Raw genomic sequence first — 21354 nt, 5'->3', positions numbered from 1 at the left:
TTAAATTCAGTGGAAATAAGGGGCCTATTCACATAATTCATTCATTTTCCGTACCGCTTATCCTCACAAGGGTTGTGGGGGTGCCGGAGTCTATCCCGACCAACTATGGGCACCTGCATTTGCAGGTTATTTAGTTTAGATTAGATAACTTTATTCATCCCGTATTTGGGAAATTTCATTGTCACAGTAGCAAGAGGGTGAGAATACAGACACAGCAAAATACATTTTAGACATAAATAAATAGGTAATAAATAAATAAATATATAAATAAATTAGTTAATAAATAAATAACTATATAAATAAAGAAATATATACATATATATAAATAAATAAATAAATTAGCGTGTTGCTGAAAAAATATATATATAAATGTATATGTATATTTATATATGTATGTATATGTATGTATGTGTATATATATGTACATCTATGTGTATGTCTGTATATGCATATATATATATATATATATATATATATATATATATATATATATATATATATATATATATATATATATATATGCATATACAGACATACACATAGACGTACATGTATACATACAGTTGGTTTTAAAACCATGATTTGAATATTGGACAAAGTCAGGTGGATTTCAATAGCTAGTCCACTTACATATCATCCAAGAAGCAGTAGCTAGACCAATCAAATCGAGCAAATCTGCGAGCAAAAGTGAGGAAAGAATCTTAAAATAATCATCCGATTCCACTGCGTATCTGCTGAGTCACGCTGTCCTTTTCCCCAAACAGCCCAGTCACCAAAGCGTCTCACGCTGCTGCCTAATGTCGCTTACATAAGAGCCGTCCGTCTTAGCTGGCGGAGACAGGTCGTCCTGCAATTTGCTGTCTGGCAACTGCCCTTTTTTTCCACAATGAAAATGCCATTGAATGGTGCAAAAACCTGCTTCCACCCATCACGCCTTTACTTAACGGCTTCGATAAGTGAATTCATTTGGATTACGACGAGGCGGAGGTAAAGCTTCAAGCCTCTATTGATGATTTTGGGAAGAGAAGCTTAACTCTATTCAAAATGTGGATCCCAGTGCGCGTGTTTAATAGTGTATTTAAGCCCCTTATTAGGCCTATTCCTGTCTCTGCCTACAGTAGCACATAGGCGCTTACATAAGCTTAAAGAGGTGTGTGTGTGTGTGTGGTGGGGGGGTGATCTCACACAGTGACTCAAATAGAACAGATGACATGCGTAACATGGTGAACTCTATCACACAAACGACAGCGCGGAAATGCTATACTTTTTTGCCCATTACTCTATTATTACGCTACAATGACGTATATTGTGCAGATGGAGTGTGTCGTGAACATGATTATCAAGTCGGACACACCCACCAATCAACACGGAAACGGCCCCCCGATGTCACATTACTGCAGCATGACTGACATCAAATATAATTAATAAATATAGAGATAGCTATATACACACACAGGTGCACACGCACTTACTTCCCCCAGCAGCTAATTCTTTTTTCTTTCCGCTCCATCATGGAGCAAATTCCCACTGGTCCCTTGTGGCGGTGAGTCATTGCAAATGGGATTTGGGTTTTTACGCCGACACTCCAGCACTGAAGAGCCGCACAAACCCAGTGGGTCCAAGTAAAATGGAGCAGGTGGTGCATTATTTTCCCCCATCTATTTGTTTTTTTTGTAGAATTCAAAAGCCATAAGGGAGTCAAGGGTTGAGTGCAGCACTGCTTTATAGTTTCCACATCAGATGCAAGCTGCTGATTGTATTTGGTCCTTTTATTTGGTTTTACACCTGGCAGTTGTTGGCAGGTTAGGTGGCTTTTATCTCACCAACTTCAGATTAGGAAAAGCAAAAGAAATGAAAGACAGAATAGTGAAAATACAAAAAAAACTCAACTAAATACCTTTAAATCACCTTTAAACTCACTGGAACTGTTTTTTAGAGGCTTCTACATGAGGTTATTAAGTCTTCTTCTGTTTAAAGACAACTGGATACAACAGCAAATCGTTAGCACTGAAAGTCTAACGTAGTATTCCATTCTTGCGCATGTATATCTTATTGATTGGGAAGTTGCAGCGGCGTCCATTCCAGCCAAATCCCATTTGTGTCACACAAATAGGGAGTTGCATCAGGAGCCTGAGAGGAAAGGAGGCAAAACAATTGCTGAAACTCCCCAGGGTCACTTTGTAAAAGACAAAATGAAGGAGAAATGAATAGGCCAGTGACGCAAGAGCTGCAAATGTGCCTCGAAATGACTACGACATGCCGGAATGCTTGCGAACACATTCAATATTCTTCTCTGGAGAGTCGTGCATGGTTTGGTTGACTCATTTGCACAAAAACAACAACAACAACAACAACACGTAGCTAAGCCCCCTTGCTCATATTGGGTTCAACTCGTGCTAAAGTGAGGTAACGTGGGCTTGCTTTAATTCAATTTAGATTAGCCTAATTCCCTTCACCCCAGAAGGAATCCGAGGCACAGTTGGCGTAATTCCTCGTGTCTTTCACTTTGCCCAAAGCCCATTTCCTCAAGCATGCTCTCATGGCATCTCCTTCTAATCCATTTTCATCCCTGGCAGTTTCCATCAGGTAAATCCAACGTGTGACGTCGGGGCTAAATACAGATGCCGAACCCTCGGCAAGACTGTAACGGCCGTCTTCGTCCTAGCGACGTGCTCTCGTCTTTTGGACTCTAACGATTTCAGATCCGCTGAGAATCCGATCTATAATCTACTCATCCAAAGATCGACTCCACTACTACTACGCATTATCAGTCGATAATCACGAGTTTTGGCATCTTTACTTCCAGTCGGCAACCAATAAGCATCGTTTCTATCATTTAGGTCAATCTTGGCAGTATTCATTTGGACAGGTATACAATGAATTTGAAATTTTAGGATCGGAATCCGTCAATCTGTCAGGCCGCTCAACCCGTAGCCACGCTGCCATTGTCTCGTCGGGTTGAAACCGGAAGCAACTTTTCTTGCACTTGTGTCAAGACAAACAAAGGAACTCCCTCATTCCCGGACAGATTTACTGGAAAACATGCTAATCGGAAGAAAAGGAAAAATGTTCCCCGCTTCATTGTGTAAAGAGGCGCAGAGGGAGTAAACGGGTTAATGGGAGAATCAATGAGGATGGGGAGGGAAAAAATGCAAAGCCGCTGTTTTTTTGAGAAGGGATTAGGCCGTAGCTTCCATGCTAGACGCCGTTTAAATCCGCAGTCTCACAAGAGACTTACAACATTGTCCATTGCTTTTTTTTCGGTGTTTGACTTTGTCTGTCTCTCGACCAGCGATTTAACTGCCTGGCAACCTGTCCAGGGAATATTTTTTTACCTTTCGCCTAAAGTGAGGAAAGGAAGTAAGTGGATGAATGAATGGCTGGTTTTGGTAGGATTCGACACACATAATTACGCTAATTTCTCCAAGTGTCGTTTACTGCCCCAAATTTTTTTCAGTGGTGTCCACTGGGAAATTAAAAAATAATAACCTTAAAAAACAGTTTTATTGAACAATGGGAAATTGGGAGGACGATCTAAAATTCTAACAAATTGGTTTGAAATTGTGTTTAATACAAATTTCTCTATTAAGAAGACCCCATAGGAACTATGCTTGAAATGGCGTTTCCAAACTGAGAATACTCACTAAAATCCCAATGTTATTTTAGATTAGATTAGATTAGATAACTTTATTCATCTCGTATTCGGGAAATTTCACTGTCACAGTAGCAAGAGGGTGAGAATACAGACACAACAAAAGTATTCGGGAAATTTCACTGTCACAGTAGCAAGAGGATTGGCCAATCAAAATTTTCTCTAATGCCTGTTCATCGTCGCTTATTTCATTTTTTCCGTCTCAACGTGGATGACTGTGAGCAAGAATTTTTAGGTCAGACTGAAAAAAATGCCACAAACTATCCGATAAACACATCCCGAGATTTTTCTGTGCCTCCAGGCTACAACCGAAGCTTCTCTCCGGTCTGGAGTCAAGATTGTTTTGGCAATGACTTTGAGCAGGTGTTTGTACCGCCCTTCATCGCTTCGCTTTTTTTCGCTAAGCCATTTTTTTAAGCCTCCGGGGGACTTTTTGAAATCTCCAACTCTCTCGCCATACATTCGGTTTGAGAGGACGGCTGCGGTTTGCCCATTTAAATATTTCAAACTAACAAAATAGAAAAAAAACAACGAAACATCATTTATTCAGGAAGCTGGCTCAAGTGCATTTTCATCTCCAAAAAGGTGAATTTGGCTCTCTGACATGCAAAAAATAAATAAAAAATCTAAATATTCCATGACTCAGCCTGGCCGATGATTTGCGTGACTCGCCGCAAAAGAGGTTCCTTGAGGACAGCGTGGCTGTGAAATCCCAAATAAATTGTCACAACGGGCCGAACATTAGATTTATGTTTGCAAAAAATAAACAGATGAAAGGATGCGCTTCCACGAGTTGAGCCGTCCCAGCTGTAACCCGGTTCAAAAGGCCGCTTGACATGGCGTTACATAACTTGTAAGCCTGCGTTGCGCTGATGGTCGCGGGCAGTTAAGCTGCTCATTCCGTGAGTCTCGTCTACAACTGCTCATTGTTTAGATACCTTGACTCCACGGAAGCGCTATTCCAGGGATACTTGACTTTCTTGCTTTCTTTTAATAGCGACTTTGCCCTTGTGCAGCTTTAACATCCCGTATTTTTGGGAAACTATCTCCCGGTTTGAGCAACTTTTTAGCTTTTTCACGCAGAAGAACATTTGTGAGGTCACCGACATGACAATAGTCCTTCCACAGCATAATTCATTCAACAATGTCTTCTCAAGGCAAAAGTTGAAATCGGACCTTCTTCTTGTGTATTGGTTCTCTCATGTGAATTTATCTCGTTGGTATTGGTGGTAGATCAGTGTTTTTATTCATATTTCGATGATAGAATTTCATTCATTTTAATCTAAGTAGAATATTCTTCTCTGTAAGTCCTCCAACATCCATAGTAGAGGCAAAAACATCATAGGTTGAGTCACAAAGACCTCCAAGTCATTAGGTAACCCAGTTGTAATCCTCCCACACCACGGCTTTGGATTGAACAAATTCTAGCCTTTCCACGCTTGAAGACACCCAAGTTGTGTGCAGCCCACAAAGGGCGAGTGTGGGAGATGGACCCAAACCATGTTCCACCTGGTCCAGTTCGCTAGTACCAACACCGCCAAATTAGGGAGGATGGTGGAGGGGTGAAAAGAAAAAAAAAGGATCGGAGGGGGAGGATTGATCTGGCATTTATGGCTTGACCTCTGTTGGGGGAGTGGGAGAATTTTATGGAGCGTGAGTGTATACGTGTCCACTGAGATAAGACCTCTAGGGTGAAAATTGGGGATGGAGATAGGTAGCAGCTGACTATCGGCTGAAATATTCAAGAAACAAAGGAACCTTTGATTTGACCACGTGGGACATCGGCCATAAAATTAACATTCAGTCTTCAGAACAATTCAGCCATATCGTGGCCTATCGTACGCAAAAAAAAATTCAATTATTAACCGATCCAGGGTGAAATATCAGTCCGAATGCTATAAATCTGTGAATCGGAGAACAATGCTTGAGAAAGGGCTGCTTAGGGAACGAATACAACAAAAAAAACTTATACCCAAAGCGAACTGGGGTAATGCTATTTTCCCAGCCCCCCTACTTTAAAATGCCTGGAGCTCTATCAGAGCCTCTGGCAAACACCGATATTACAATGAATATTGGCGGTGAGAATATCAAATAATGGCTTTCCCATGCACAATTTCAAGCGTACAAAATGTCCACTAGTCTTTCCAACCTCCTTTTTGCATCCTTTAATCATACCTGTCAACCTCTGCCGATAACTGCCCTTATAAATGATTATTGATTCCCCTTACAAACCCCCAAAAAACCTTACAAACACCGTACGAGTCGTACGGTGTTTGTAAGTTTTTTTGGGGGTTTGTAAGGGGAATCAATAATCATTTATAAGGGCAGTTTTCGGCAGAGGTTGACAGGTATGTTTAATACAGTGTCTATTTACCTGCTTGGATCTTTACGCACTGACGAACATGCAATGAGGTTTAAATTCGACCGTGAGACGACATCAGTGCCTGGGATTCTTTTTGTAAATGTCACATTCTGGGTACGCAATTTCACCCCTTCACATCACAGCGGGTGAGACATAGGATATGCAGACTTAATTAAACCAAAGGGAAATCATAAGAACTCCCTTCGCTCCTCTGGCCTATCCTTTATTCTTTTTTTTTTTTGTATGCCTCGCTTTCTGTTTGTTTTTCTCTGCAACCGAGTCTACGCTGCACGGATGCGTGACAAAATGCATGTCAAACTATTATTTTCCATCTATTAGGGCCCATCTGTGGGGGGTTTTAAGCAACGTAATTCGGTAGCCGCCGTTGACGGGTCCTTAGCGGGGGCAGGTGCGAGTAACATCGGGCGCTCGACATCATCGCTCTGATTTATGGTTTTCATTTAGCGGCTTTATCATCCTATTATCGGCACCCTCACGCAATCTGCTCGCCCGCCCGATGTGTCGATGGTTGACGTCGGGTCGCTAGCGTGATGATTCCAAATATGACGCAGGAAAATCCCACGCCAACCCTTTTGAGCATGAGGGGCGATTGAAGACATTTTCAAGACAATGACATTTCTCATTGGTGTGATAAACTGTTCCATCATGACTCAAACATCCATTTGAAAAACTTCTTGACGTACCATATTGGACAATTAGAAAATGATAGCATCAGCCTTACTGATGGTGTGAAGGTTATCAATGGGTTTTGTGCTGGTCGGTGACTTTATCCGGCCGTGGTTACGTAAACCGGCGAGTAAGTTTTGGAGTTATGGGCCTGCGGTATCCATGTGTCGTATTCGGAAGAACGTCAGTCCGTCCAAAACAAGAAGACGTAGAGATCCAGTCAAGATGGCAAACGTCAGTTAAAAGCTCTTGACCCTCACGGAGGAATTGAGTGACGCAACTGAGGCCAGACAGACGCTGGTCACAATGTGAGGGCTGAGCTGCGGCACCCGTGCAAGCAAATTGGCCACTGGCTATTGGGAATTTACCATTAGCATCAAAAAGACATTATGCTAATTGTATCAAAGGCAGCTTGGCCTGCTTTGGTATTCCGGGCAGCAATCCAAGAGGACTGGAGGCCCGTGCCATCTCAAATGCACAAAGCGTGGAAGCTATTGAAGCACTTGGATATACAGTTGAATGTCCATGAGTATTTCAACTTCCTAAAGCATTGATAGAGTCCACTTGGACTACATTAACATTGTGTAGGTTGGAAGCAGATGCAACCCATGATAATCCACACGTGTATGCAGACATAAGGCAGTAATTCAATTTCTAGCATCACACACTTGACTTGTTATTAGATTAAAAAAACTAACCTTGACCGGATTTCTGTCATCACCAGGTGGACTCGCGGAGTCAAAGGGCAAATGAGCAATCGATTGATGGCATGCCTGATTAATGGTGTGAGCTGATGGAAATCAGGCGTGCGTCATGGTAAGTGCTGAGAAATGACCGCAGTATTGCATGATGAATTGCACGTTAACATAAGAAAAAAATCACCCAACCCAATTTTGAGCAACCGCACATTAGCTTGATCCCAATAGCGTAAAATATGATCAAGTTCTTATATTTGACTCCACATGGGGATCTTTGTAATGTAATGTAGTGTGCAAATAGGATTTTAGTAGTAGCACGTGTAGCAGATTAGTCAAAGATTAAATATAATGCAGACATTTTTCTCTTGTAATGAACAGTCACTCAGTCCAGCAATGAGTTTTATTTATAAAAAAAATAATATAAACAGCATACAAATTAAGAGCCATATATTTTTGAGCAGGCCCAACAAAAAAACCTGCAATCAGAATTAACACAACCTGGGCAAATATGCCTTGTCCAAGTGTTTACACTGTATGAATCAGTACAAAAAGATATAAATAAGTACCAGAGACGGAACATTACATTTACCCTGCTGCTAATAGGCTGTCCATGTGATATTGGCATGTTTGTCCAGCAGACACGTTTCATATAAATTAACTCTTAAGGAGAAATAAATGGCGTTGGCTCCTCGGTTCGACCCCTGCAAGGCTTAAAAGTAATGGTCACGGGTTGAAAGGTCAGGGCTGCTAATGCACGTGGTCTCTTAAGAAGGAGCGTCGTCGCCGTGTATCGCTTTGTATTTGGACATTTCCTCTGGGAAGACTTTGCCCAGCTCAGAGATGAGAAGACTCTTGAATTTCTGCAGAAGCACAAATAATAGGAGAAATAGTGACCATCTGTTTTTTTAAGACTTAAGGCGCTAACTCTTTACCGTCAGGGTGTCAATTTTTCCTTTAACTTGCTCGTTGCGGGCCAGAGCTCTCTCCAAACACTCTTTAGTGTATAATTGAGGGTTTCGACCTTGGTCAATGTATCTGAATAATAGAAAAAAAGAAATTATTTTACCAAAAGTACATATATTTCACCTCCAATCCGTGAATCATTTTCAGAGTCATTTTGGTAAGGGCATATTGTAATTGCTAAGTCATAATCACTAACTGTCAGAGAGGTCAAATGTTTGCTTCTTGTAATTTACTTGGTAGGGAAGATAATACTGGCTTCATTTGTTGAAAATTATTTGAGAGTATACTTTAGATTTAACATAATGTCAGCAATACTCACTCAAAGACTTCCAATGGGACATTGATTTCATTCAACTGTTGACGGCACTTTTCGATGTCTTGCAATCCAGTTATCATTAGATTTCTGGGGAAAAAATAACAATAATAATTAAGATTCCATATAGTTTATTGCATTGAGCGTCGATGTTTACGAGGCATTAAATAAAACCACAGACTCACAATTTTTGGTTGAGTCCCGCTTGACTGCTGGACTGGAAGTCGCTGACTATAATTCCGAGCTGTCGAATATTTTCCACAAACTTCTCGAGATGTTCCTCGAGGTTTTCATTTTTATCCGCCATCTCAAAGCGAACCTCGAAAGAAAAATGGCTTGAAGCGATGCCGTGTGTCAAAACACTTGCTGCTCAACCGCTAGCCAGGGAGGTTAGCTTAGCTAAAACAAAGATACGCTTTACGGCAACGTCGAGGCAGCCAATGCAGTCTTGTTGTCATGGTGACCAGCTGTCGTTTTCCGATTCAAACGTCGTGTTGCCGGAAATAGATTCACCAAATATCAATAGCACTGTGTCTGAAACCTAAGATTAAAAAAAAGAACATGTTTATATATTCAAATACAACGAGTCTTCTTCTCTTTGAGGGAAAAACACATTCAAATAACGAGTAAATCTGACCCTTTACAAACGGATTGGAAACAACGGCGCGCCTTTCGCAATAAAGGCGTCGTCCCCCTACGCCACAACATTGCATTCGACGTAAAAACCGTGTATTTATTCATCACGACGCACACGCTAGATATCCCGTAGGGTTTCAAACATTACCATCGGCATCAGTAAACATATCCTGCTGTCCCAAATATGAACATAGTACCTTGTTTTTCTCGGGGATGATGTCATAATCTCACGACCCAGCACGTCCCGATATGTAATCCATATTCCCCCGATTGTGCACATTTTATGTGGTGTGACATTGTTTCTGATGGCAAATATGTGATATTTGTCGTCATGGTGTGTGACGAGCTTTACTTTGAAATGCGTCTTTCGGGGTGAGGGCATGTGGGCTGAGCGCATAAGTGCTTCTGCTTACTTGTCCTCCCCTGCATTACGAGTGTGTTGTTGCGCCTGCACACATTCGCACGTAAGGCGCACAAAGACGCGCACGAACAACTCCTGCAGCTCCATCGGATCTTCTGGATTTTCCTCCTTTTTATCACGTCGAGACGGCTTCCGGCAGAAGACACTGCGGATTTTACGCACTGGGTAAGCCACTTTTATTCTCTGCTTGGGTTTTCTAGCGAGTAAAAACGGGACCGTCGCCTCTCCGATGCAGGTGTCGGATCATTTGTGCTCTAGTCTGCTTTTTTAGGATGTTATTCAAGGTGTCATTGCATGCGTTTGTGAACATTTTGCTATTCATCGGCTCCGGGGTATTTGCATAGGTGGGGAGGGAGGGTTTCTTTTTTTTTTAAAGGCGTTTAATTCATTTGTTCAGCATCATCGGTACTGCAGCTGAGGACGTTTCGGGGTGGGGAGAGGCTGGTTGAATTCTGGACAAAAGGTTGTCTTTTATTTTTTTTAATGCTTTTTGTGTGTGCGTGTGTGTCCTGATACGTAGTCATGCCACGCTGGGATGATGCACTGAGTGGAAAGGCGCAGGATCGTGGGCTGTAGTCACCCCCAGAAGGTTGCAAGCAAGGTGAACTCCATAGTCCACATCCGCATCAGAGGAGAGCGGGCGCAATCTCGACCCTCTTGTAGGGGGGTGGGGGGGATCGTCGGAGAATTCCAAAGCAAGTCAACGATGGCCACTCTACTGCGGAAAATCGGTCTGATCCGCCTGCACGACCGAGACACGGAGGACCCCAAGCACCACCAGGGCTCTTTGAAGGGCAGCAAGGGCAACCAGAAGAACAATAAACACTGCCAGACGGCCAACGAGAGCAACCTGCTCAGCACTCCGGAGATTAAGGCCAGGAAGCTGGACCAGCACGGCAAGGACAAGGAGAAACCGGGCAGGGATGCCAAGGAGAAGCAGCATCAGCAGCAGCAGCAGCAGCAAAGCGGCGGCATTGGCGTTGGCGGCGTTAGCGTTGGCGGCGGCGGGAATAAAAGCACCGGGGCTTCCTCCCTAGCGCCGCTCGCCCCTCACCGACATCACTGCACCCAAGTGCGGACGCGCAGGCTGATGAAGGAGCTCCAGGAGATCCGGAGGTTAGGCGACAACTTCATCACGGTGGAGCTGGTGGACGACAACCTGTTTGACTGGAACGTCAAGCTGCACCAGGTGGACAAGGACTCGGCGCTGTGGCAGGACATGAAGGAGACCGGCACCGACTTCATCCTGCTCAACGTCACCTTCCCCGACAACTTCCCCTTCTCGCCGCCCTTCATGCGGGTGCTGACGCCCCGCTTGGAGAACGGTTACGTGTTGGACGGGGGCGCCATTTGCATGGAGCTGCTCACCCCCCGCGGATGGTCCAGCGCCTACACGGTGGAAGCCGTCATGAGGCAATTTGCCGCCAGCCTGGTAAAAGGACAGGTGAGACCTCGTCGCTGCCCCGCCGTGTGTCTTTGTCGCCATTTTCACCCGTGTGCCGTTAACTAGAAAACTGAGAATCCCATGTCCGATACATATTGCGATTTAAAATGTTAGCTTTCAAATTGGTGTGGCTTGATTATGCTTTTTTGCCATTATAATCAAATTTTGTCGGATACAGTAGAACAGATTGGCACTCTTCCACGATTTTTTGAGTTTCCAGGCTTGTGTGAGTTTTAATCCCCTTTTTTTCACACTTTTCTCAAAATTAGCATTAGCATCCCTGAGTGGACTTTGCAGTTTTAGGTTTACAGGTTTAAAAAAAATGTCGACCATCTCTCAGATGAGATGGGTTTGACTCCAACTCTCCTGCGACCCAAATGAGTAAAGCACCATTTGTAGACGATAGATAAATGTTTCTTGACGGCCACCATTAAGCTTGCCTGGCCGCCTCCCACTCCGGCCCCCCACCCCTCCCACCCCTCTCCTCAATGGCTCTCCGCAGTCCCCGTTTGATTGCTTTTCATCAGTTGGCAACAAAGACCCGCAGAGCCGCCCAATGAACGTCACGCAGGCTCGCAATACGCGTCCTCTTTACCCATTGCGCATTTACCGAGTCATAACAATAATGAGACCACCGGGGGATGGAAAAGGAGGCGGCGGGGGTGCCGGCGTTTCAGACCTGTGAGATTTAGATCAACCACATTATGTAATCCCGTCCAATCCCGGCCCACTCGGTGTCGTGTGGCTTCCCCACGCATCCTCAAATGCACTCCACCGTATCATCTACATGGAGAGGGTGCTATAGTTCAAAATTAATGCGTATCTGATCTCCGCTTAACGGAATGTCCTCGACGTAACCCCTAAAATGGCGTGCTGGTTTTTTTCAGTTTACGAATCATCCACATTGGAGGTCAAATATCTGGGACGGACGACTTCACCGCTCACTAACATGGAAGCCGTATTGATTAGTGCGTCTTCACTCGCGGCGTTTGCGTATGCGGCAGTTTCCCAAGCAGATCACGTCTCTCACGCCGAACGCAGCGTCAATTTTAAATACACACCGTGTACTTGGCGGATGGCCTTTTGTGACTCGTGTGTTGATGTTCCTCGCCGAGAAGATCTATTTTTAGGGGGCTGGGCGTTATATCTGCCGAGATGAAAGTCAACACACACAGATCGTGTGCAGGATGTAGGTCATAGGTTTCAATCTTTCCTTTTTTCTCTGCTCTTTGGAGACAGACAAATGCACGTGCGTACACGCTGTATTTTAAAAGAAATGGAAATAGAAATAACTGGCCAGGATCCACAGAATGGAGCAATTTTTTTAACTCGATCTACTTGCGTATCAAATGCATTTTTCCACGTCATTAATTCCCTCTAGCCACGTCCAAAAAGGGTAACATTATATCGTTTTGTTTGTAAACTAAGGTTTGATTTTTTGTGTGTATTTAGATGAATTTGAGCTCCTTTTTTGCATCTATTTTAGTTCTACATAAATTCATGCTTCTAAAACTAACGTTCTGATTTAAAATTCAATTGAAATAAAACACAGACACTATTTATCATCCATGTGATACACTTTTTTTTTTCATGTAGGTGAGCCGTAGCCAATCCGAGTTGACGTGATACCAGGCACATTTCGACAGGCTCATTTTCACACCAATTTAGTCTTCAATGACCTTAACAGGCATATTTTTTGGAATGTGGGGGAAGCCAAACTACCCACGCAAGTGCGAATGGGACTCCACTCAGAAATGGAGGCGTCCTGATTTGGACCAGTCAGTGTTTATCTCAAATCACACATTTTCACCACGGAACTTTTCTCAGAAAGAAAATTCGCTGGCCACTCAGGCAAACAGAAAGTCAAATTAAATACGCGGAATCAGGAGGAAAAATAGAACGACTGTAGTTAAACCCAAAGTAGTGGAATAAGCGTAGCGTTCCATCTTATCAAATCAATTAAAAGTTGAAATTAAACTACTCTTAGAGGTGAATTTTTACAAAAAAAAAATAGTTTATAAATAAACATAACAATGTCTGTCCATTATTCTGATGAAACGTCCCATTATTGTTAATGCCTTCAATGCAACTTCAACTTAAATCTTCGTTGGTGGAGCTGACAGATCACTGAAACTATTGTTGTTTACACGTTGTTATCCTCAAATAACCCCGACTATCATTCGCGGAGGGTCTCGGTGATGCGATAAGGCCACTATTGATCTCCCCTTTTGTCCACCCCGGCCGCTTGTTTGCGTTACGCAACACACCCCCCGGCTTCCGTTCCCAACATACGAAAGAAAAGGCCTCGGCGTGCCCGTCCTTTTCTGTCCATTCAATGATTCCCATTCATACGATTACCCCGGCGTGCGTGCTTTCCCTCTACGAGGAAACTCTTTGAGCCAATAGAAACTGACATGGGACTTCCTCGACGCCTGGTTCTCCCACTCTTCATTTTCTCCCTCCCATCTTATTGCCCGAGAGCGTCATTTGGCTAATGAATACCCAATTTACGTCTCTGGGGTTGAGGTCACAGACTTAATGTAAGGTCGACCTTATTCAGCAGCCCCCCTCCCCGAATACCCGCAAACAAGCGGCGAAGAACAGAACTTTGAATGAAAGTGAGTTACGCTCCTCGCCGCCGCATCGCCATGGCAGCAAAGTCTCGAACAATAGCCGGCAATAACGAGGCGCATCGGCCGGGCGACGGGCGCCATTTTGAGGTGGCGAGGGCAACCGTATGTGCTGCGGAAGATATGCATGGCTAATCAGATGGCACGTGACCCCCGCGAGCACGTCTGCAACAGGGTGACGTAACAGTCCCGTTAGCGCGCGTCGTTGTCCTTTCGCAAAGTTCAGCGTGGGAAAAAAATGGGTTTCTCGGTAATTGCGCCTTATAGACGGTGTCAATTGGAAATATGTCGATTTGAATTTTAGTTTTTAATTCTTATTGCCCATAGTAAGATTGCTTTGAGTCTGCTTGCCTTGAATTCGGAACTAAGAATAAATGTTCTTATCTTTAACGGTATGTAAACAAAGTTCTCCAAATGCATACCTGTCAACCTCTGCCGATAACTGCCCTTATAAATGATTATTGATTCCCCTTACAAACCCCCAAAAAACCTTACAAACACCGTACGAATCGTACGGTGTTTGTAAGTTTTTTGGGGGGTTTGTAAGGGGAATCAATCATCATTTATAAGGGCAGTTATCGGCAGAGGTTGACAGGTATGCAAATGATTGCAAGAAAAACAAAATCAAGGGAGTTTGAATGTGGCCGTGACAGATTAAGCAAAAGATCCTCATTCCTTCTCGCAAATGGAATTTTGCTACACCAAGCGTAGCGAACATCAATTCCGCTCATCACCAAAAGGCACAGTACATAAAACCGCAGTATTCCATCAAGAACCACCACCAGAAAAAGTGCCATCGCCGTTCGCGCGATAAAGTCACGCCGTAAAGCCTGGTTGGCGCCCGGGTATTTCTAGTAAATCACGGTAACGGAGGAGGAAAACGGCGCAAAGTGCACAGGCGTCAAAATAATGTGAGCAATATTATCGGAGTATTTGTGTGAAGTGCAGTGCCGCATGCAGAGGAACAGTTTTACTTTCATTAGTCGGAGCAGAAAGCCGCCAGCCAATAACGCCACTGCAGGAAATGCTGCAGTGTTATAAAACAAAGTGAGAGGTAGAAAGGAAACCCACGGCAAAGCCATCCATCACACCGACCCGACGTCCGCTGGGCTGATTTATGGCCCGCGTTCGGTCCGGCCAAAACTCTGTGACGTATATGATGATCATAGCATTTTTGTCATAAAATACGTAAATTGAACACGTAAAGTGAATCACACTTTACTACTTTTTGACCTCGAAGTTGCCCTTTTTTTCATAGTTTGGCTGGACCTGCTATTTATATTTAAGTATTTTAGTTTTTTGTTATTGTTATGTTATTTTTTTTAGGCTGTAGTTGTCCATAAAAACTGCTCATTTGTTACATTATGAGGTATCCAATTTTATCCATTGTTCCCTATTTTATGTTAGTTCTTGGTTTCTGATCAATCTGAAAAACTAGCTTGCACACTAAAGCGACTTATATTTTCTCGTTCATTGTAAATTCCTTGACTGGTCCGAAAAATGCGCTATTGTCGTCGATGTCATCCTCTCTCTTTCCTAAACGCTTATGTCGATGAAAAAGGGGATTGTCGATATTGTGTTTTAGTATTTAATGGCTGATTATTTGACGTCATTGGTTCTCGTCTATTTTAAAGTAATCGGCTATCGTCTCGTCTTTGTCGCGCTATGGCGAAAGATTCTATCATTGGAAAATAGTTTTTTTTCGTACCATTTTCATCGCTATATTGGCTTATTTTTTTGGAAGCACCATTTAAATTTGCCGTCTTTTGTTCTCGCAGGGCCGCATTTGTCGGAAAGCGGGCAAGTCCAAGAAGGCCTTCAGCCGCAAAGAAGCCGAGGCCACCTTCAAGTCTCTGGTGAAGACCCACGAGAAGTACGGCTGGGTGTCTCCGCCCGTGTCGGACGGCTGAGCGCCGACCCCTGACCTCCACACGCAAAATGACACGGCGCGCCAAGTCAACAATCTGTCACACTCACCTTTTGCTGTAGCTTTTCTTCGCGTGCGTGTGCGTGTGTGTTTATGCGTGTTCATTTGGGGGTGGGGCTTGTTTTGAATCCGCATCTGGGAAGCCACTTGCCCTCACTCTCACCCAGGGAATTTCTTTCCTCCTTTTAGGAAAGCTAGTAAAGTGTATAGTCAATACATTTTGGGAACGCGTTTTATTTTCTTCTCAATTATTTGGACTTTTGCAAGTGAATGAAGCAAACTCATCTTCTCATGTCAACGCTCTCTTTGCCCTCCTTGCTCCCATCCTCTTCCTCTTCCTTCCGGCGTTACTCTTCATCATCGGCGCGTGGCCGTGGCCTCATTTGCATATAAATGAAGCTGTAAATGTTTAATAGATGGGCAGCCTTCCACACGCTCTCGTTTCATTTCCTCCCTTTTTCCCCGCCGACTAAGCTCGCCCAGACTCGGACGCAAACGTGAAGATTGTAGCGCGCGTGGAGATTCTTGGGAAATGTCGGCGGGTCGCAAAATGGAGGGAACTGCTTTGGCGAGGAATGAAAATCATTGACTTGCAAACCACGTTGCATATTGGAGAAAACATGCTTTGCTTGTTGCTAGTTTCATCCAGGGTTGTCCAAACATTTTCCCCCGAGAGCTATATTTAAGCTTATTGTGCGGGCCATTTGATCAGGCTTATAAATGTTGAGGGTCATAGTTTGTGGTTTGTTTACTGCACTTGGAGAAGAATGGACAAGAGGGTCCATTTTTTTGTAGCGAGCGCATTGGTATTCTGAAATCAACAGTTTGTGAAATGATGGAAGTGGATCTCTGCACGCCAGTCAGACATTTGAAACCGTCCGTCCTCTCGGGTCGGCTTTCCCGCGCGTTCCGTCTGCCAAGTGCCAGTTAAATGTCAGGCCAAGACGCTAATTGGCCTGACATTTCCGCCAAGCGTCATTAGAAAGACGGCAGGTTGAGAGCAAAAGGATGGAGGATGTCAATTTTTTTTTCCCCCTCGACCCCCTGCCCTCCACCCACGTGGCGTACCCCCAAAGAGATCGGAGGCGAGGATGCGAGTTCATGCGTGCCTGTGAGTGTGTGGTTAATGTAAACTACTTTCATTTCAGGGTTGATTGTATCGTCCTCTCTCAGAAATACTGTAAATTTGACTTCCTCTTTCACCACAAAATAGCTCCAAGGTGAGTGTTCTCCGGTCATTTTTTGTGATAGATTTAGAATGGTAGTTAACAGACACTAACCGAGCCGGTTACGTTGTATTATATTTGCATGTCAACTGTGATTGGTAGCTGCCTACTGTATTCTTTTTTTCAAGAAAAGTCAGAAAAACTGGAGATGAAGAAAAAGGCTAACGTTTCTTTCAAGGATCGCGAGGCGTTTGTGTAGTGTGCGTTGTTTTTTTTCTTCCCTTTATATTTGTCCTCAAATGTCATATTGTCTTCTATGAATGTTTGTGTTTTAATTTATTTGTGATTTGCCAAAAATGAAGATTTGAAGCATGATGCAGGTATTGTCACCAGAAAATGAAGAAGAAGAAGAAAAAAAACAGTAGCGGGAAGGATGTTTGTCTTTTTTTGGAGGACTGAAGGACATGCAAAAAGCCTCAACACCTTAAAAGGGACTTTTCTCAAAAAGTCCAAGACGGCCCAAGATTCTAAAATTCTAAACACTTCCCGCATCTGAGCCCAGATCAGCCGACCCGGACGGACACTTGGGTTCTCCCGACTTGATTGTTTGGTCCAAAAAAAAAAAGGGGGAAGAGGCTCGTTTGCAAAAGCAAACCAGAATGTGCAATAAAATTCACCGCATATTCAAAGCGACTGCCTTTGTGGTTTTTGTTTCCGGTCTGCATGAAACTGCAGCGGCAAAAACATTTCAGGCTGAAGTTGTCCTACTTTCGTTGAAACTTTGCACTTGTTGTCCTTTTATTTCCAGCATTATTTATTTAATTTGTGTTCCCATGACTAACTGGTGGTGTCTTGACTCCTGGATGGTGTATTAGCACTCAATAGATATTAAAGCTGGTTAAAGAGGATTAGTTTTAATTGTGGATTCAGCATTTTTCAGGCCTTTGGGAACCGTTTTCAGCATTGTGACTGTCTAGTGCAAATTAATTCGACAGTGAATGGGAAGAGTATACAAAAGGATCAAAGTGAAGGATATGCAGCTTTGGTAAGGATTAATTTTACCTAAATTTGCTCCATTTTTCCCTTTCAGCTGAAATTTCTATACAAAAAAATGGACTGTATACATACATTTCATGTCATTATAAATGCAGACAAGCAAAATATGCATTTATATGTATGGAAAGTAAAAGCCATGTTGCTTCCATCATACAGGAAGTATATGATGTTTAATATACTAACATGCCTACCTTTTATTTTGTAAAAATAGCACTGCTATGTGTGACTTACTGATCCAGTCTTAGAATGCTGGTTCGTGTAACACTTACAAATGTTTTTATGTGATTTTTCAGCATTTTGAGACTTCATCGCAGAGTAGAAATTGATATGTTCAGCCTCGACTGCTGATTGGAGCAGAGTGGAACGCAGGAGCAGGAGGCAGGCAACGAAAAGGAAGTGCTGGTTGGTGCATAACGTCAAATTTTAATTTTAATCTCAATCAAAAATACAAACTTAACTGGGCAGGACAGGTGTACCGACAAAGGGCGACATAACAAAGACCGAATACACTTCCACGCCGATGTACGTAAACACGGGGTTTAAATACACAAACTGGGGTTGATGACAACAACAAATACAAATGAACAAATTTGCGAGAACCAATCGACACAAACGAAAGAACATGTCATCATGGTTACAAATGAATCCTAATGATTGGACTCCCCCCTTAGGGGCTCTTGTTTTTTGTGTTGCTGAGGCGCCCCACCGCTCATTAGTCTACAACTTGAGCAGCCTATGGAATCCATACTATGGATGGGCCTGGGCGAAGAAAATATTGATAGGGACACGATCAAAACTCGCCGTGGATACCCGAGCGTGCAAAAATTGCAGAATATTCTCATTGGTCAATACAGTTAGGTTGTTTGCGGGACTCTCGGGGAATAGACGAGCAAATTCAGTATCCAATTCCGAGATCATTTTCCAGTCTGTAAAGGTTACATCAGAAAAGATAAGCGGTTCCGTTTTCCATTTTTAAAAAAAATAATCAGCAAGCGTTTTCTGTTAAAGCCCGTGGGATTTAATAGTCAAACTCCTTTTTGTTCCGGATTTATTCAGAAGTCTGGCGTTTCTTAAAATGTAACTGTAAATATTTTCTTCATGTCTTTCATCTACCTTAGAATTTGACCATAAAACTTGATTTACTTTTGTGATTCCTTCAATCTGATATGACATTTTGAGCTAAAGGGAAATGACACACGAGTTCCTAAATCTTAATAATCCCAGGATGGGCTTGTCGCCATCTGCATCATATTGATGTCATTAGATAAGATGTCCAATTTCCTCCATCAAACAGACACAGCAGGAGGTTAAGAAAGCGTGCTGAGAGTCGCAAAGACTGAAACGGCCCAAATGGATCTCAGTATTTTATGATCGACGAGCCAACATTAAGTGCACATTAAGCGCACTATATATTCACGGTGAGGCAGATGTGATTTCGTTCTATACGGTAGTGTACCAATGTATAATGCAGCCGAGGATCCGTTTACTTGGGGGTGTTAATAATGTATGTGTTTTCTCTGCCTTATATTCACATGTACGGAGGCAGGCAGACATGGCGGAAATTGTCATGAGTTCAATATTTGAGGGAAAAAAATAAGGGTCATTAGGTAAATAGGTTCGTTGGGTTCAGTAGAGGTCACGATGGAGACATGCTTTTATTTTTAATTCGGAGCCGTAAAAGCATAAGTGAGGTTTTATTGCCATGAATTGGACTTTAATTAAGTTGGAGTCAGGCTTCATATTTTTTCTTTAATGCCTTTTTTTGACAAATAATACCAAGCGGTGGTCCCAATTACCTTTCAGATCCTTAACAAGATCCTGTTTGGTACTTTGAGGGTGCGCTTTATCAAGATCATCTGCAACTCATAAATCAAACTCTTGGATGGAACTACAGGCTGAGGGTCATTTATGGCCATTTAGATCTTCCTTTTGCTGGATTGAAGGTAAGCAGGTATTGTACATTGTGTTTTGAGGGGACAAATTAATAATAATTATGATGATGATAATAATAATAATAATACATAAACCCCCCAAAATTAGTGGTTAACAGCTTTATAAGGCAGGCAAAATCAGTGGCATGAGTCATTTGTTCTCGTCTTCACGCGTAAATGGCTCACACGTGTTTCTCAATAAGACGAAGGGACGGCGCAGTTTATTCATTTGAGTGCGCGTTGGCGGCAGATAGGACGCACGGGCGTGTGTGTCGAGCGGCAGTTAGCGCTTATGTAAGCTCTGGCACCGGGATGGCAGCAAGTCAGCTTTGGCAGTCGCCCCGCCTTCGCCCGCTCTCAGCTTCGGCATCGGTGCCATTCTTAGCAGACTAATGCTCGCTATAAATATTTTATGTGGCACAGCGCATGTGGGAAAATGTATTTTTAGCATCTTACGCGTGTGGCGGCTTGAACTTGACAAATGCGAGGATGTCGGTGTAACCGCGGCGTCAATGGATTGACTATCCAAGAACAAACTGACAATGTGAACATTTTAAACTAGTCTTTGGAGAAGATATGGAAAGGAGGACAAGTGTATTTAGATGTATTTTACACAGCTTCACAAATCAGACACATGCAAAACGGAACGTGACATTAAGACAATTTTCTACAACCTGAAAATGAGTGACAGTCCATTTGGTGAAAAATCAAACATGTCATGTTCTCCCCGGGCCTGCGTGGGTTTTCTCCGGGTACTCCGGTTTCCTCCCACATCCACGCATGCTCGGCTGGTTGAATGGTTGTCCGACACCCCTCACGACAATGGTGAGGATAAGCGGTCGAGAAAAGGAATGACTGAAAGTAAGATATTTCCGATATATATTTTTTAATACCCGGCAAAATGTCGAAACTAATCCAATTGACGTTCGTTAAATTCTGATTCATGTCTTTTCTGGGCCATTTTGTCCAAGTGACAAGTCGTTGCCTTGAGGAGCGCTAACTGGCATCCTCTCACCTGGATCGATGGTGCGAAAGGGCCGCGATGGCGTCTGAGACGCTGATTTACGGAGGCGCTCTCGTCCCACGCCGGCCTACGCCTAGCCCCCTTTTAAAGATCGAAAATGTAACGGAGCAACAAATGCTATGGCAACAACATCGCCGGATGCGGACTCCTCCTCCTCCTCCTCCTCCTCCCTTTGCCCTCCTTTCCTCGTCTCCTTCCTGACTGCACGGAGGAGAGAGTCCGTTCTGACTACTAATGAGGATGGACGCTTGTGTCAAGTGTGAGAATGAACGTGAGGCCCGCACGCCGCCTTTGTAGGAAGGGGTGCGTGAGTTAGCATTTTTTTAAGGGGGGGGCGGTTTGGCCTGAAAACCGTCAAACCAAGAGAGGGACATCAATATAAAGCCAGGGACGTTCTTCAGTTTTTCTTCTCTGGCTCCGCCGTGTCTGTTACTAGGCAACACC

At 43.4% G+C, this 21354-nt stretch overlaps 2 protein-coding genes across 2 annotated transcripts in view; one reads left to right on the top strand and one right to left on the bottom strand.

Annotated features, from left to right (window-relative positions):
* The window catches only part of ube2ql1 (ubiquitin conjugating enzyme E2 QL1), a 70889-nt gene extending 53301 nt beyond the window's left edge, over window positions 1-17588 (top strand). The window contains exons 6-8 of the mRNA XM_077590504.1: window positions 7426-9897; window positions 10253-11176; window positions 15585-17588. Coding sequence (XP_077446630.1) covers window positions 10439-11176; window positions 15585-15716 — 870 coding nt within the window. The 5' untranslated portion in view covers window positions 7426-9897; window positions 10253-10438 and the 3' untranslated portion in view covers window positions 15717-17588. The remainder of the gene's footprint in view (window positions 1-7425; window positions 9898-10252; window positions 11177-15584) is intronic.
* On the bottom strand, window positions 7786-9323 carry med10 (mediator complex subunit 10). Its single transcript, XM_077590505.1, has 4 exons — window positions 8861-9323; window positions 8682-8765; window positions 8332-8434; window positions 7786-8259 (listed from the first exon to the last, which is right to left on the bottom strand). Exons 1-4 carry the CDS (start codon window positions 8980-8982, stop codon window positions 8164-8166), a joined length of 405 nt encoding a protein of 134 aa, XP_077446631.1. The 5' UTR covers window positions 8983-9323; the 3' UTR covers window positions 7786-8163.
* Window positions 17589-21354: the final 3766 nt, after the last annotated feature.

This window comes from Stigmatopora argus, chromosome 21 (genome assembly GCF_051989625.1).
Source record: "Stigmatopora argus isolate UIUO_Sarg chromosome 21, RoL_Sarg_1.0, whole genome shotgun sequence".
Classification (NCBI taxonomy): Eukaryota; Metazoa; Chordata; class Actinopteri; order Syngnathiformes; family Syngnathidae; genus Stigmatopora; species Stigmatopora argus.
Note: the sequence above shows the minus strand (reverse complement) of the source record. Positions and strands in the feature narration are given on the sequence as shown.

Coding starts and splice junctions, on each gene's coding strand:
- med10 (XM_077590505.1), bottom strand. CDS start 8,982: ATGGCGGATAAAAATGAAAACCTCGAGGAACATCTCGAGAAGTTTGTG. Junction 8,435..8,681: donor GTCCCATTGGAAGTCTTTGA/GTGAGTATTGCT, acceptor TCTATTATTCAG/ATACATTGACCAAGGTCGAA. Junction 8,260..8,331: donor GAAAAATTGACACCCTGACG/GTAAAGAGTTAG, acceptor GTGCTTCTGCAG/AAATTCAAGAGTCTTCTCAT.